Genomic DNA, 17,075 nt, shown 5'->3' with positions numbered 1-17,075 from the left:
GGAGGGGAACTCAAGTGCCCTGTCAGACAGCCTCTCTGGTAAGATGTTTCTTCCCTGGAGTGAGCCAGAATTCCTCTCTCCTGTTGTTTCCACCAAAAGCAGTAGCCCTGCCCTCAGCCTGACCCTTCCACAAGACAGTCCTCTCAAGACAGTCACAGCCTTCTCACAGGGGTACCAGGATGTCAGGGCACAGCACTCACTGGGTGTCCAGCTACTTATCCACAATGATAGACTGAAACCACATATTGTGTGTGTGTTGTAACTGAATTTATTTATACCCTTTTTTTCCCCAAAAGCAACTGTAGGTGTCTAACCAAAAGTTCCATTTCACAGACATTGCTCAGTGATTATTGTATTAATCTTTTCTCTTTTCTTTTATCTTAATGAACTGAGTTTCTGGGTCTTTATGGGGAGTAGGGATATTGAGAGGAAGGGAGAGGGAAAAATAGATACATCATTGATTTAAAACTTTGCTTTTACCGCTACTGATGGTTTCAGAGCATGAATTCTTAAGTTCAGAGCATGAATTCTTTACAAATTATACAAAAATTCAGGGTATCATGGGCATTGTTTATGGGAGGGTAGTTTCCTGGAACAATTTTCACTTCCTTCTTATCTCTCCTCTCCTCTTTTGGAAGTAGTTGGGGTTGGCTGGGACCAGATCTTCCTATTCCTTCCATTTTCACATAATCCTTTAACAGTTTCATCCCCAGAATTCAGGCACCTGGCTCCTTGTTTCTGCCCTCCTTCCCCTATAACCCTTCTGCATGAAACCTCCATCAGGAGCCCAGGGCCTCTTTTCCCAGGTCAATTTGGCACTCATCACCCTATTTCTTGCCTCTCAGACCAAATGTTTTCTCTTGCTTCCATCCAAGAATTCAGCTCATTCTTATTCTCTAACCAGGCCCTTTGTTTTGGGACAGTCATGGAATTTCTACTCTTAGATCTTCCTGTGAGCCTTGGAATTTAAACAGAGGACTATAATGATGGGGCGAGAGTTTTGGTACACAGTTACCTGTCCTGTTCCCCATTGAACAGCCTTAGATGGAAAAGGATTATTGGTAGAGGTGGGAATCTGACATCTCATGGGCTGGTTGGTTTCCCCGACCTTTCAGCATCCCACTGTGGCCTTTGTCCCGGGACAGTGATTTTAGCTCCTGATATCTTGGCTCTACAGCGTTTCTCAACTTTTTACATTTTAAGAAACTGGTTTTCCCTCTTGCCTTGACATGGAGTGTTAGTATGTAGGCCTTCCATGTCTCCTACATGAGGAAAAGCTTAGAGAAGGGGCAGGGGTACAGAAGCATTGGCTGCTGGCTGGCACATGGGAGCTGGCTGGCTCCCATCTCCTGCCACAGTCCACACAATCAGCTAAACTGGAGACCTTGCACACACACACACACACACACACACACACACACACGAGTCCAGCCTCACTGAGGTGTCCGCTCTTCTTTCACTCTTCTCCTTCAGGGCTGGGCTCCAACTGCAGGATTTCCCTGCTGCCCCACTGTGTGCCTGTCATGCTGGACACACAGCTATAACAAAGAGCACTTGCACTCAAGGCTGCATGAGGAGAGGGAATGAGTGTCATCTTTGGAAGCAGGAATGCCTGGGTCTAAAACTTGGCCATGACCCTCATTAGGTCTTGTGACCTTCAGCAAGTCGGCACTTAGCTTGAGTCTCAAACTCTTCATCTGTAGAATGGGATGACAATGTGTACTCTGCAGAGCTGCTAGGAGGGTTAAAGGAGAGGCTGGGGGTGGGGCAGGATGCAGGTCTGGCATGTGATGGCCTCTGTGCAATTTTGTTTTAGCTCCTCAGCCCCATGCAGGGACCTTTAGGGCATGTCCTGCCTTTGTTTCTCTAAAACCCCACCTAATTCCTAGTTTCACCTAGAAACAAGTTAGTGAGTGAAGTCAGTAACCATATACCACAAAGTTCTGGCCTGCTCTGTGCTCCCTGCTCTGGAACACAGGGGAGGGAAGTGGATGGGGGCACGTGCTGGTGCCAGAGTGTGTCCTGATCACATGGTAGGGCTGGCCCTGGACTCAGTCCTTCTCAGGAAAGTCATCTGCATGAGTAGCCAGTAGTTCTCAGCTCCCCACCCTCACTTGTTAGGGTCAGATACAGACATCTAGGCTTTTCCAGGGTCCTCCCTCACCCCCTTTCACAGGGCTACCACAAAGCCTGATTGAGGCCTTTCCTCTTTAGGTCTGGAGGGTCTACCCTAGGGAAAGGTCTGTCTCTCTTTGCCCTTTTGCTCCAAACTAACAGCACTCATTACCCACCCCGAAAGGAAAAAACAAACAAAACAAAAAACAGGAAGAAAAAAAAAAAGCCAGCTTGCTCTTTATAGATTTTTGGCCGCAGGTGTTTCCTCCTTGGCTTCCTTTTTGGCATCCTGGTTCTTGTTCTTACTTCCCTGCACCCTCTAGCCTCTCAAATGCCCTGGACTCCTCCCTCCTGGAAGCCAGGGGTTGTGGGGAGGATCCTTGGCTTCGGGTTTGGTGAACGCACTACTGAGGCAGGCTGCTTGGCCTACCTCTGGCAGGGCTCTTCCCCTCAACCCCACGAGGCCCTGGGCTCTGGGGCTGGGGAGACGCGAGAAGTCTGACTGGAATGGGTTGAGTGTGGTTGGGTTGATGGGTATCGACCTGTGGAGTTGCGATTGAGAGCGGCAAAGGGCTCAAAGGTAACAGCTGTCTCCACAGCATCTCCAGAAGTTGGGGACCCCGGAAAACTTGGGGTGTCCAGACCGAGTCGTTCTGAGAGGTCGGGCGTTGGAGGCCAGCCGGGGAGAAGGGGTCCCGGGCGAGTAGGGGCAGCCGGCCCCGCCCCTCGGCCTGCCCCGCCCCGCCCTCCCCGGGGAAGGGCCACGTTGCCCGCCCGGCGGTCCGGCCCTCGAGCGCCGCAGGAAGAGCCTGCCTGGCGGAAGGCGCCGGCGGCCTCCGCGCTAGCGCCTGGAACGCGCCGGGGCACCGGGCTCGCTCCCCAAGCCCCGGGGCGGGCCAAGTTCAGGGCCGGGAAGTTGGGAGGACCTGGTGAGTGGGGGCCGGGGGACGCCAGCGTCCGTCAGTTCTCGGGCTTGTCCCCGGAATGGGACCGAGGTCTGACTGAAGGAGGCCCCGCAGGAGCGGAGAGGGCGCTCCGGGGCTGGGGTCCCGGCTTGGGAAGCTGTCCCTTTCCGAGCCCTCCGTGTCCCCCCGACAGCCCCGGTGCCCGAGAGAGGGACTTGGCCCGGGCCGCCCCGGGTCCCGGCCACGGGCCCCTTTGGAGCCGGGAAGTGGAGCTCTGCGTTCCGCTTTCGGAATCCCGGGCCTCCAGCTGGTGAGAGAGGGCGGGCTCCGCGGGGAGGGGGCTGGTCGTGAAACTCAGCCTCTGGGCCGACGTGGGTGTGGGGCCTGGAGGAGTTGGGGTCGCTGGAGAGGGTGTGGGGAGCGGAATGCGAGGTGGCCTTTCCCCAGACCCCACCCGCGCGTCCATTCCAAAAGTTACTAGGGGTTCTTTCTCCTCTGCCGGGAGGAAGAATTGACTCGATGTAGAAATAAGTAAATTGTCAAGAAAACTTTCTCCTACTTGTTTGCTGATGTGTGTGGAGTAGGGGGCCCCTGAGACGTGCAGGGCCCCATCTTATAAACCCTGGAGCACAGGGGCTGTGGCCGGCTGGTCTGTGTCCCCACGGGACAGTGAACCCTGGAGTTAGGCTCCACCTTGGTTAACCTTTGACCCTGTGATGTGTTTAATTAGTCCTCCCTTTACGAACATCACTGGCTGAGATTGTCCAGCTTTATTTTCTGTCGTTTATAATACTTTTCAGACCATGTAGACTTTTCTTTTAGATGCTTACATCCCCCCTGCGTCTGCCTCGAACTGTGAATCACCCCTGCCTGACCCCATTACCCGAGACCATTGAGGCCTCTCAGATCTCCCCTGTCCTTTTCTCAGATTAGAAGGCAATGTAGTATGTCTAACCTCAGTGGCATATGTGACAGGTTAAACTCATTTCCTGTTTGGGACACTGGGGAAATTGTCACTGTCCTTTTCATCATCAGAGCCCAGGGGCCTTGGAGATGATCCAAATCAACCCTCTCCCTGTTCAAATGAGGGAACTAAACAACAGGTGACTTGCCCAAGGTTACTTGGTTTCCCAGGTCTTCATGCTTTTTGCTGCACTAGCATCGTATATCCCTTTAGCCTGCATCCCTTTCCTCTAGGTCTTATTCTCTAAGTCCTTCAATTATTTAGTGTATCTTCTCCGACTCCCTTTCAGTTCTAACATCCTTTTAAAATTATGGATCCTGGTACAAGGTACAGGAGTCTAGCAGAGGTCTAATGAACAAGAAAGTGATTCAGTTAAGTCTCCATTATCTGTGGCATGTTCTATACTTTCTGTTTTTTTTTCAGGCAGTGCTTTTTAACGTACTAAGCAACACAGAGATAAAAAGGAAGGTCTGTCAACATTCCTTCAACTTCCATACTTTCTAAAAGCTAAATAAGACTTCTCCATTATTGCTTACAGTGAGAAGTTGACTATCTGGTGTTCTCTTGCTGTTTAAGAAACATTTTCTTGTCACAGAGAGAGAACTGGCTAGAGAATACCATAGGAATCAGAGTTTTAAAAAGGGATCTCACAGCTCATAGGCAGTTCCTCAAAAGAAGAAACTGAGCTAAATGTCCATCAACAGAGGAATGGATAAAGAAGATGTGGCACATATATACAATGGAATGTTACACAGCCATAAAAAGGAACGAAATTGGGTCATTTGTAGAGAGGTGGATGGACCTAGAGACTGTCATACAGAATGAAGTAAGTCAGAAAGAGAAAAGCAAATATTGTATATTAATGCATATATGTGGAATCTAGAAAAATGGTATAGATGATCTTATTTGCCAAGGAGAAATAGAGACACAGACATGGATAACAAACATATGGACACCAAGGGAGAAAGGGGTGGGGTGGGAGGAATTGGGAGATTGGGATTGACACATATACATTATTGATACTATGTATAAAATAGACAACTGATGGGAACATACTGTATAGCACAGGGAACTCTACTTAATGCACTGTGGTGTTCTAAATGGGAGAGAGATGCAAAAGGGAGGGACTGATTCATTTTGCTGTGCAGTAGAAGCTAACACAACATTGTAAAGCCGCTATACTCCATAAAAAGTAATTTAAAAAGAAAAGAAGAAGCTGAGACCCACGGGAGTTGGTGGAACCTGCCCAGAACCTCCTGGGTTTTCGTTGAGGGTCTTATTCACTAAAAAGGCTCACTCCGCATCTCCCACCACAGTGCAGATGTCTTTGTACTTGGTGGTGTGGACCAGCTATGTGACTTCCCTGAAGGAGTTGTGAAAACTCTGGCAAAAAAAAAACTAGTGTGAGTTTGTGCCTTGCAGGCAAGTGTCATTAATAACAGAACATCAGGTACTCAGGTCAAGGTTAAGGACTGTTCTTCTATTTTAGAAAAGGAAGATGTGGCAAATTGTATTTTCCCAAAATGGCCACAACTTTAAATATCCCACTCTACATTGTTACAATAGGACATTGCCCTCCTCCCACCCGGTGGTGGGGAATCTGTGTTCCTTTTCGCTTGAATTTAGGCAGCGACTCGTGATACCCCTGGCCTGTGAGTAAGTCAGAAGTGATCCAAGGTTTTGGATCACTGTGGTTTTGCTCCTGGTCTTTCATGTAGTTGCAGTCATATGTGGCTGGGGTTGGAATCATCTGGAAGGCTTCCTCCCATGTCTAGTGGCTGATGCTGACTGTTAGCCGGACCTTAGCTGTGGTTGTCAGCTGGAATACCTAGAGGTATCCTGTCCACATGGCCTGGGCTTCCTCTTACCTTGGTGGCTGGGTTCCAAGAGCAGGCATCTCAGGAGCACCAAGTGGAAACTGTATTGCCTTTCATGAACTAGTCTTGTAAGTCACATAATCATCACTTCCTCTGTAGTCACAGATCAAAGAGAGGGAACATAGACCCCATCTCCCCCAGCTCTAGAGGGAGGAGTGTCATTGTCACTTTGTAAGAAGAACATGTGGGATGGGATATTTGGTAGTCATCTTCGGGAAACGTAATCTTTCACTGCTAGGCTGCTAGTTTGGTCTTCTTTCTCCCCGATTTAGTGAATAATGCAAGCAGCCCTCCATCTAGCTACTTGAACTTTGTACATGTGCCAAGCACTGTCATAGGTATACAGATCATAGAGCCTTTTTTCTAAGGAGTAAGGTGAGAGCCAGGTAGGTACAGCCACAGGTTCTGTTACAGTGTGGAGAGGAAAGACAGGAGGTATGGAGAGAGTACGGTGGGAGTATAGCTGTGGGAAGCCTGGCTCTGCCTGGATGTTAAGGAACTGGGTTCTTAAGGATGTATAATGCTTGTAGGTGGGGCTTTGGATAATATTTCAGGATGCGGGACCAGCCAGAGGAAAGAAAGCAATGTACAAAGGGTACTTACTGAGGGAAAAAGTAGCCTGTTGAGGCCAGAGTACGGGGTTCATGGGGTTAGTGGTTGGAGGTGAGGTTGAAAAGGAATGTTTGAGGCAGTTTGTTGTGAAGGCCCTGTGTGTCGTGATAATGATTTTGCGTTTTAGCCTGTGGGCGAGTGGCAATGTGGTCTGTAAGGCAGGTTGGTGTTGGGACCAGTTGTGTACTTGGAGAAGGATGCTCTGTTACTGTTGGGAAGATTGCTTAGAGGGAAGCAAGGTGCGTGATAGGTGAACCAGCTGAGGAGCCACTTCAAGAGTTCAGTATTTAATAATAAGGAAAGAGAGTTCAGGTTAAAGCGTTTGAGATCCTGAAATGGGATGATGGCAGTGAATGAGTCACTTTCTCTTCCATTTTCATAATTCTGAAATTCTTGGGACTGGATATGTTTCAGAATTTAGAATTTTTTGGATTTAAAAAAAGATGATCTGGTGCATTTATGGTGTAGTGAAGGTCTGGAGCAGCATACGATAATCCAACATGTTTATTTCTGTAGCAAAACATATAAATGGGGTAAATGAAGACTGTAAGTAGCCTCACGTTAGATCAGATTTCTCCAAATGAGGTGAAGCCAAACAAGTGTGGAAAACTTCTGTTTTTCAGCACTTTTTGGACTTGGGAATTGCAGTTAAGTGATTGTGGGTGTGTGGCATCCACATGGAAGCCACTTTTTTGTTGCAGGCAAATCTGAATGTCGAGGATCCTAACATAGCAGCTTGGCAGCACTGGGGGAGCGGGTCCGCCTCCTCAGGTAGCTGGTAGTAGAGGGGATTTGACAGATGTTGAGCACAGCGTTGTGCTGGTGCTGTTGGTTGTGAAGGGGAAGTGGACCTCACAGGGTCCGAAAGCATCAGGAAAGGTGTCCTGGCGAGGTGTGAGTCAGAACACACTAGGTGAAGAAGAGAGAGAAGAGCCGACCAGGCACACCGGCACATGCACAGGCCCTGAGGCAGGCTCGAGTGTTTGGGTCCTGGAAGGAATCTAGTAGAGTGGAGTAAAGAGAGCCAGCGAGAGAGGGGACTGGCTAGCAGAGTGACTGGCTAGCATTTACGCTGTCATATGCTGGGCACTGTTCTAAACACCTGATGTGAATTATCTCACCCAGTCCTCACAGCAACCCAATGAGGTATTCCGTTATGGTTTCCATCTTAGAGGTGAGAAGACTGAGTCTCAGCGATGTACATCGGAGCGATGCCAAGCATTGCCCTGGGCTGTTTGACTTGCCCTTGTTACTGCCACACCCTCCTGATGGTAGGACTCAGAGCAGTGCTTCCTGGATGAGTGCATGGGCTCTGCTGGCCAAAAGCTGGCCTTCTGGACTTGCTCATCCCTCAGGCACAGCCAGCTGCTGGAGAGTGCCTGCGCTTGTGTATTCACACACCACTAACTTCTAGGCAGAGTGGAGGATCCTGCCCTGGAGAATATGTGGAGAAGCAGTAGAAAATGGCACTGGGACTCTGGGTGAGTCCGTGTGGAGAAGGGGTGGGGCCTGGGAATAGGTGCATCACGTACTCCTGTGGCAAGAGAAGCAAGTCCTGTTTGAGAATTTAGAGAAAAGGGTTGTGGGGTGGAGAACAAGGGCCTGAGGGCTAAGGTGGAGGCCTGGCTGGACTGGGGCAGCTGTTTCCTGTGGGCTGTCTAACATTTCTCGAGGTTTATAGACTTGCTAGGAATACAGTCTGCAGAGGGGCTGAGAAGATTGCTTTGATCTGCCTGGCTTAGAAGGTGTTGGGAGGTCTTCCAGGCCTCGGGGTAGTGGGTGTGGGCCACCTAATTCTAATGTCTGGAGCAGGGTGCAGGGTAGAGAGGATGTGGTCCCGTGGGGTTTTGTTACCACTCTGAGAGCCTGCTGGTTTGAGGTGGCTCATTGTTAAGTCAGAGACAAGCCTGCTCCTCCGGCCCTGAAGCCAACACTTCGGCTGATGGAGTCAGTTTCTCTTTTCTTTCCCCCATCTCTTTATCTAAAGACTATTCCTGCCCAGTCAGCTGGGAGGCAGGATGTTGGGGGTTAGGGACTCCAACATTGACCACATCCTGAGGGGGAGTGAGGAAGAAACTGGAAATCTGTGTGTGTTTCTCTTCTAGGAAACCCTAATTGGTATATGAGCACTAATAAAATGGAAATTTAATGACACAGTAAAACTGAAATGGACTTGAGGTTTCTGAGAAGACTGCTGCTATGGAGTTGTCAGGGTGTATGGTTTCTAGGAGGGGGTGGTAGTGCTTGCAGGGGCTGGAGGGGTCTCTGAGGAGGGAGGCAGAATCCATTCCCTTTAGAGACTCTTAAAGATCAGCCCTTTGATCCTTGGGTACTGGATCTGCCTGCTTGAGAGTCCAGGAGCACAGAGATGAAATCTGGGACCCAAGGTTTTAGCTAGGGTTAGAGAACTGGTCTGTGAGGCAGAGGGGAACTGGCAGAGCAGTCGGCACAAGAGAGTGCAGACCTGAAGCTTTGGGATATGAAGTGTTGAGACCAGAGGCAGGAATGCCAGGGAGAGAGTTGCATGGTCAGGAATGGCAGCTGTCCTGGAATGGGAGGGTATGGTAGATCCTTTCAGTAATGAGGTCTGGTAGAGTGAGGGGGTTGGCAGGACCATGCCTTTTTCTTGTTAGATGTGTGTCCCAGTCCCTTCCCAGAGCCTGGCAGAGAGCAGGTGTGTGATGCATGTCATGGCGTGATTGAGGAGTTCAGGAAAAATGGACTGTGTCCCAGTTCTTCTTACTGATGTGCCCAGCTGGGGCCATATTGGATGAATCGAGTCAGAGCTGTGGGCTATGTCCCTATATTTGATTTTAAGAAATTTTATTTGACAATAACTTCAAACTATAAAAAAGTTGCAAGAATAAAAGTGGTATAAGAATACTCATATTCCCATTGCTCAGATCCATCTATTAACATTTTGCTCCATTTGCTCTTCATATACATACATGATATTTTTGTTCTGAACCATTTGAGAAGTTGCATCTACCATGGCCCTCTACCCCTCATTACTTCAGCGTGTACTACCTAAGAATTGGTATATTCTTTTATATAACCACATTATGGTTATCATTCAGTCAACACTGATACTTTGATCTACTGTCTATATTCTAATTTTGTCATTTGACCCAATAATATCTTTTTAAAAAGGTTTTATTGAGGTATAAATGATATACAGTAAACTTTACATAGTTAAAATGTACATTTTCATAAGTTTGTACATATGTATATACCCATGAAACTATGATCCCACAAAGTTTCCTAGTGTCCCTTTGTAATACCTCCCCTGATGTTCTCACTGCCCCCATCCCCAGGCAGCCACTGATGTGCATGTACTCTTTTACATCTTGAATAATTATTTTGAGATTCGTCCATGTCTCATGTGTATCAGTAGTACATTCCTTTTTAATTGCTGAATATTATTCCATTCCACGGGGAAAACCACAATTTGTTTATCCATATTCCCATGTTGATGGGCATTTGAGTTGTTTCCACTTTTTGGCAATTATGAATAAAGCTGCTATAAACACTCCATATAGGTTTTTGTATGGACATATGTTTTCATTTCTCTTGGGTCTGTATGTAGGAGTGGACTTGCTGGGTCATATGGTAACTCTCTGTTTAGCATTTTGACTAGCTGCCAAACTGCTATAAAAGGACATTAGTTCCATATCTCACACCATATACACAAATTAACTCAAAATAAATCGTGAACCTAAATGTAAAACCTTAAACTATAAAACCTAAAAAAGAAAACATAGGGGAAAATCTTTGTGACTTTGGCAAAAGTTTTTTAGATACAACGCCAAAAGCATGATTCATAAAAGAAAAAACCCTGATAATTGGACATCATCAAAATCAAGAACTTCTGTTCTTCAACTGACTCTGTTACGAGAATAGGACAAGTGTTTGAATTTTTGCCAGTCTGATGGGTGGAGAAATGTTATCTTAGTATAGTTTTAATTAGAATTTTTCTTATCATGAGTAAAATTAAATACCTTTTCATATGTCTAAGGACCATTTTAATATTTTTGTGTGTGAGTTGCCCTAGTCTTATAGACGAGAGTTTTGGCCTTTTTTCCCCTCAGTTTTTAAAAAGTTCTTTGTCTGTTAGGGTATTGGTTTATTATTTGTGATGTATGTTGCAAATATTCTCTCCCAGTTTGTTATTTGTCTTTTGACTTGGCTTATGGTGTTTTTAGCCATGCAAAAAGTGTTTTATTTATTACTGCATCTGCATTTTAAGTCATACTTAGAAAGCCTTTCCCTATACTAAGGTTATAGAGGAATTGACATATATTTTCTTTTAGCACTTGTATGGTTTTATTTTTCTACTTAGATGTCTAGTCCACTTGGAATTTATTCTTGTGTACGGATCTTATTTTTTTTCCCCAAGTAGCTATATAATTGTTGTAACACTATTAATAAGACCATTTTTTGTGCCAGTAATTCTAAATATCCCCTTTATCATACACTAGATTTCTGCGTGTAGTTGGCTGTATTTCTGGAGTTTAAATTCTATTCCTTTGGATGATCTGTTTGTTTACATACCAACACCACATACTTTTAATTATAGAGGCTTTGTAATGTTTAGTATGTTAATATCTGGTAGGGCTAGTCCCTCTTCACCGCTCGTTGGTTTTCATCATTTTCCTAGATGTTCTGTTACGAACTTTTGTCTAGCTCTATAAAAAAGTATTTTTATTGAGACTTTTGATGATGCTGAGATGTCCTAACCAAGAACAAGGGATATTTAAGTCTTACTTTGTGTCTTTTTGGGAATTATAGGTTCATGTAGGTTTTTGAATATTTCTTGTTAATTCCTAAATAGTTTTTATCATTTTCATGGCTATTATAAATAGGGTTTTCTCATTTGTTGTTTTTTAAATGAATTATTATTTGTGGATATGAAGGCTATTGATTTTTGCATGTTAATTTTTATATCCCACTACCTTGCTCAATTCTTTGATTGTTTAGGTTGGATTTATCATTGATTCTCTTAGAGTTTTCCAGGCATATTCTCATAGCAACAGTACATTGAGATACTTTTGCTTCTTTCCCACTTCTTCTGCCTATAATTGTGTTCTGCAGTCCAGTTGCATTGGCTGATCCCTCCAGCAGAATGTTAAATAGTCGTGTAGATCTGGGGTGGCTTGGCTTTGCTCCTGACCTTTGTGAGAATGCCTCTGGTGCTTCCTTATTAGGTTAGGTGCTGGCTTTAGCCCTGAGGTGTGATATTAGAGTTTTAAAATCAGTAATCTTTGGGCAGTTTGATTTGAGGCATGGGCGGCTGATGGTCTAACCCCCACCTCTCCTAAGCTCTGGACAGAAGATGGTAAACAAAATCTGTCAGGTAGGGAAGGGGGAAGTGGGATTCCTTTGCTTCCTCTCTTCCACCAACATCACTCTCTACACCCCTCCACCCCAAAAAAAACCACGTTGCTTTTCAGAGGACTCATGAGCTCATTTTGTAGTGCAGGAACATGCTCTCCTAATCCTATTCTTCCACACAGATTGACCCTCCAGATTAGGGAACAGGCAACTATCTTTTTTTTTTTTTAAGAAGATGTTGGGAGTAGGAGTTTATTAATTGATTTATTTATTTTTGCTGTGTTGGGTCTTCGTTTCTGTGCGAGGGCTTTCTCTAGTTGCGGCGAGCGGGGGCCACTCTTCATCGCGGTGCGCGGGCCTCTCACTATCGCGGCCTCTCTTGTTGCGGAGCTCAGGCTCCAGATGCGCAGGCTCAGCAGCTGTGGCTCACGGGCCTAGTTGCTCCGCGGCATGTGTGATCCTCCCAGACCAGGGCTCGAACCCGTGTCCCCTGCATCAGCAGGCGGACTCTCAACCACTGCGCCACCAGGGAAGACCAGGCAGCTATCTTTTAAGACAGCTTTGGAGTTAGCCTCCTGGCCTTCCTTGTCCTGCACTTTTTCATCTGTTTCTGTGCCCCATTCTTCCACTCCAGGGCAGTCCCATGCCTTGTGATGATGGTTGTTTTTCTCCTCTCCTCAGGTGCATGGCTGCTTCCTAATCCTGGAGCCCAGAGGAAACATCCCTAGAACTGTGGGAGTGTGAGCCAGGCAAGCCAAGGGCAGCCTTGAGCCCCACCCTTGCCCGCCTCCCCCGTGGGGGCCAGGATGCTGAAGAAGCAGTCTGCAGGGCTTGTGCTGTGGGGCGCCATCCTCTTTGTGGCCTGGAACGCCCTGTTGCTCCTCTTCTTTTGGACGCGCCCGGCACCTAGCAGGCTGCCCTCAGACAGTGCTCTCGATGACGACCCCGCCAGCCTCACCCGTGAGGTGATCCGCCTGGCCCAGGACGCTGAGGTCGAGTTGGAGCGGCAGCGGGGGCTGTTGCAGCAGATCAGGGAGCATCATGCTAGGTGGAGCCAGCGGTGGAGGGTGCCCACCGTGGCCCCACCTGTCCTTCCGCGCGTGCCTGTGACCTCTCCGCCAGCTGTGATCCCCATCCTGGTCATCGCCTGTGACCGCAGCACTGTCCGGCGCTGCCTGGACAAGCTGCTGCATTATCGGCCTTCGGCCGAGCACTTCCCCGTCATCGTCAGCCAGGACTGTGGGCATGAGGAGACAGCCCAGGTCATCGCCTCCTACGGCAGCGCCATCACGCACATCCGGCAGCCTGACCTGAGCAACATCGCAGTGCCACCCGACCACCGAAAGTTCCAGGGCTACTACAAGATTGCTCGGCACTACCGCTGGGCGCTGGGCCAGGTCTTTCACAAGTTTAAGTTCCCGGCGGCTGTGGTGGTGGAGGATGATCTGGAGGTGGCTCCAGACTTCTTCGAGTACTTCCAGGCCACGTACCCGCTGCTGAGGGCCGACCCCTCCCTCTGGTGTGTGTCTGCCTGGAATGACAACGGCAAGGAGCAGATGGTGGACTCAGGCAAGCCTGAGCTGCTCTACCGCACAGACTTTTTCCCTGGCCTGGGCTGGCTGCTGTTGGCCGAGCTCTGGGCTGAGCTGGAGCCCAAGTGGCCCAAGGCCTTCTGGGACGACTGGATGCGCCGGCCAGAGCAGCGGCAGGGCCGGGCCTGTGTGCGGCCTGAAATCTCCAGAACGATGACCTTTGGCCGCAAAGGTGTGAGCCATGGGCAGTTCTTTGACCAGCATCTCAAGTTTATCAAGCTGAACCAGCACTTCGTGCCCTTCACCCAGCTGGACCTGTCCTACCTGCGACAGGAGGCCTACGACAGGGATTTCCTTGCACGTGTCTACGGTGCTCCCCTGCTGCAGGTGGAGAAAGTGAGGACCAGTGAGCGGAGTGAGCTGGGGGAGGTGCGGGTGCAGTACACAAGCAGGGACAGCTTCAAAGCCTTCGCCAAGGCCCTGGGAGTCATGGATGACCTCAAGTCTGGTGTCCCCAGGGCCGGTTACCAGGGCATCGTCAGCTTCCTGTTCCGGGGCCGCCGTGTCCACCTCGCCCCACCCCAGACCTGGGACGGCTATGATCCTAGCTGGAATTAGCAGCACCTGCCTGTCCCTCCTGGGGCCCCTCCTGGCCATATCATGGCCTAAGATGGGACCGCAGTCCCTGGGCTGCATCATCCTCTCTGTGTTTCTCTCTTGGGTCCATTTATCTTGTTTTTTTTTTTTCTTCTTCTTTTTTTGAGTGGCATTCAAGTGCACAGATGATAAGGTGAGGGTTATTCTCCCGTTCTCAAGGGGGTCAAATCAGGGGAATCTTTCTGGGGTATGTTGGGGGAGTTATTAAGCAGGAAACCACTGTGTGGTAGGGAGAGACTTGGGCTTGTTGGGGGCCACAAAATCCACGTTCCAGGTTTTCTCCTAGGACATCTGTGGAGAGGTTGGCAACTTTAGTTCTCTTGATCAGGCCTCTTTTCCCTGTCCTGGCTATCCTAACCAGAGTATGAGCCCTCCTCCTGTACCTGTCCCCCACCATCTCCACCTTCCCCCAACTGGAGCACGGTGGGAGGCTGGATTATGTGAGAAGGAGTTGTATTTGTGGCCAAAATGAGACTAACCAAAGGGGTTTCATCGTCATCAGGGTCTGGGCAGAGCTGTTAGGTTGTCAGGGTTTACTCCCTCCTGCCTGTATTTCTCTTCTTCCCCCTCTCCTTTATCCCTGACTGCCTCTCAGCTCTTCTTTCCCTGCAGCCTAGCAGGTCATGATCCTAAGATGAAACGGTGAAGGGGAAAAGCAGAACCTCTCCTCAGCTCACCCGCTGGGGTGGGGGGAAAAGCCTTGGGTGCTCCCTCATCCTTCCTCCAAGAAACAGACTTCCCCCTATCCCGTCCTTTCTGAAAACCAGTCCTTTCCCCGTCGCTCTGGGACGGTTCATGATAGCCCGGCCTGTGGCTTCTGGAGGCCCTCTCAGTGTGAGGTACAGCAGCCAAGACCATTCAGCCCAGCCTCCTTCCCTCCTCCCCCAAGCATTCCCTTCCCGTGTGCACAGGTTAGGACGCAGATGGCGGGTTGGAGAGCAACGTGTGTGTTTTTCTTTCTTGCCTGACCTCAGTTCATGGAAGAAAGTTGAAGCTACAGAATTATTTTCAAAAATAAAGCCTGAATTGTCTGAAAAACTGTGTGTGTTTGTGTGTCCTGGTAAAGGAGTTGGGGGTGGAAAAGGGAGGAGAAAGGTGGAGGAAGCAAGGAAAAGAATGAGGACTAAAGGAGGGGGCTGCATAGGCGAGAGGAAGTAGGTCAGTTGGAGGAAGGAAAGCAGATGACGGGAAGATAGGAGAAAAGGCAGAGGAGAGCTAAGGAGGGGCCTAGGCGGGAAAGAAAGGCCAGGCTTGGAGGTGGAGAGGCCCAAGGCTCCACTCCCCCCCGTGCTCATCTTCTCTAGAGGTGGGCTGTGGGGCCCTCGAGCCCTGGTCCGAGAGAGAATGCAGGCAGTCCCTCCTGAAATGGGCACCTTGGGTGGGATGCCCTCCGCTGGCCCAGGCAGCATCCGCTAGGCAGCCTCCAGCACCTTCCAGGGCGCAGAGCTGACAACTGGATCAACGCTGGCAGTATAGCACTAAGAGTGTGAGGATGCCGTTTACACTGCCACCCAAGACACCCACACATAGATGGCAAACTGCCTGAAACTATCCTGCGAGTTTCTATTTTCCACTATTTTTTTTTTATGCTGCTTGTGACCTACCAACTTGATTTCATCAGTGGGTTTGAAAACCCTGGGCTAGGTGACTTTGTTGACAGAAACCATCCTCGAGCTTCCCACCAGATGGATGAGTTGTGGAGAAGGGGGTGTCACCAGGTCACTGAGGGAGCAACTCTGGCCTCCCTTCTGGGCTAAGGGAACCAGGGTCAGACATTCATCTTAACCTTTCAGATTGTTGTAGAGCTAGTTTTGTCTTCCCACGTGCTTTTAGATGGATGTTTAAACCTTGTTTGGGGGTAGAGAGATGATCATTATCCGCCATTTGCAAGGCTCTCCGTCTGGACACAATTGGGCCATGTGTGCTTTGGCTGCCAGAATCCATGTTCTTAGCACTAAATTAACAGTTGCTTACCAAGTGCATTGTTCTGAGCGCTCCACAAATTAAAATGAACTCCTTTAATCCTCAAAGAGATATGGGTAATGAACTCCTTTAATCCTCAGATCATGGGTAGTTAAGTACTGCTTCGTTTTACAGGTGAGAAGCAAACAGGGCACAGAGAGGGTCCTTTGCCCGAGGCCACACACCTGCTTGGGGTGGAGCCAGGATTTGAATGGAACCCTTGTTAATCACTACTTAATCAGGACCCTTCCCTTTCTCTCCTTTACAGCCTTTCCTCCAAGGCCGTCTGCTCTGCCTTCCTTGTACTCTGGTCTCCCCTCCCACAGGCTCCAGGTTGGTGGGTGGGCCTGGGCTCCCAGGCCAAACAGCAGGTGGGGTGGGAGGACAGCCCTCCCAGGGAGATTGTAGAGGAGGAGACCCTCAGAAGATTCAGACTGGTTTCTCAGGTTTGTTCTCAAGTGAGGAGCACTTTCAGGAGTCTCTGTGTCCTGTTTCTCTTCCTTTTGATGTGGGTCCCCAGAGAGGCCACATTCACTATGCCAAGGCATCCTCAGGTGTGATGCATATGTGCATGGCTGCCAACCCTCATAGAGCATGATCCTCCTGTGGATAACAAAGCAAGCGGACATACCAAATGGAAAAACATGGTGTCATTAAATCCTTCAGGAATTCTGCTAACCTTGACTTTGGAGATTAAAGATAATACCAAAGAGCTCACCCAGCTCAACACAGCTCCCTGGCCAGGTGGGCCCGATCTCGGGAGAGGGCAGTGAGTGGTGGCTTAAAGCAGGGTCTTAGTCCCCTGCCCAGGAAATGAACCTGGGTAACCTGGGTGAAAAACCAGGAATCCTAACCGCTAGACCACCAGGGGCTAGAGCAAAGTTCCCCTGGCTCTTGCCCCATTTGAAAAATGAATTTCTCAATGAGGCAAAAACTGTAAAAAAACAGGTACAAAGTTTATTATCAGAGACAGAGCATAACACGTGGGAGAGTACACAGAGAAACTGTTGATTTATTTAAGACAGAAGCAAGGCAGAAATATACACCAGGAGAGAAAGGGTGTAGGTGTCCTCCCTGGTGGGAAGGAGCACAGTAAAAAGGCAGTTAAATCATTTATATA

General features: G+C 48.7%; 1 protein-coding gene across 6 annotated transcripts in view; it reads left to right on the top strand.

Moving 5' to 3' along the window:
* Positions 1-15,031, top strand: part of MGAT1 (alpha-1,3-mannosyl-glycoprotein 2-beta-N-acetylglucosaminyltransferase) — a 75,548-nt gene extending 60,517 nt beyond the window's left edge. For 3 of the 6 annotated variants that reach the window (XM_082620868.1, XM_082620870.1, XM_082620869.1), the window contains one exon: positions 12,486-15,031. In XM_082620868.1, the coding sequence (XP_082476994.1) occupies positions 12,611-13,954 (1,344 nt within the window). In that variant the 5' untranslated portion in view covers positions 12,486-12,610 and the 3' untranslated portion in view covers positions 13,955-15,031. Of the gene's footprint in view, positions 1-2,498; positions 2,696-2,896; positions 3,331-12,485 lie in introns of those variants that run through there. The other 3 variants (XM_082620871.1, XM_082620866.1, XM_082620867.1) reach the window with 3 other exon arrangements.
* The last annotated feature ends 2,044 nt before the right edge of the window (positions 15,032-17,075 follow it).

This window comes from Mesoplodon mirus (assembly GCF_964341445.2).
Source record: "Mesoplodon mirus genome assembly, chromosome: 5".
Lineage (NCBI taxonomy): Eukaryota > Metazoa > Chordata > Mammalia > Artiodactyla > Ziphiidae > Mesoplodon > Mesoplodon mirus.
Note: the sequence above shows the minus strand (reverse complement) of the source record. Positions and strands in the feature narration are given on the sequence as shown.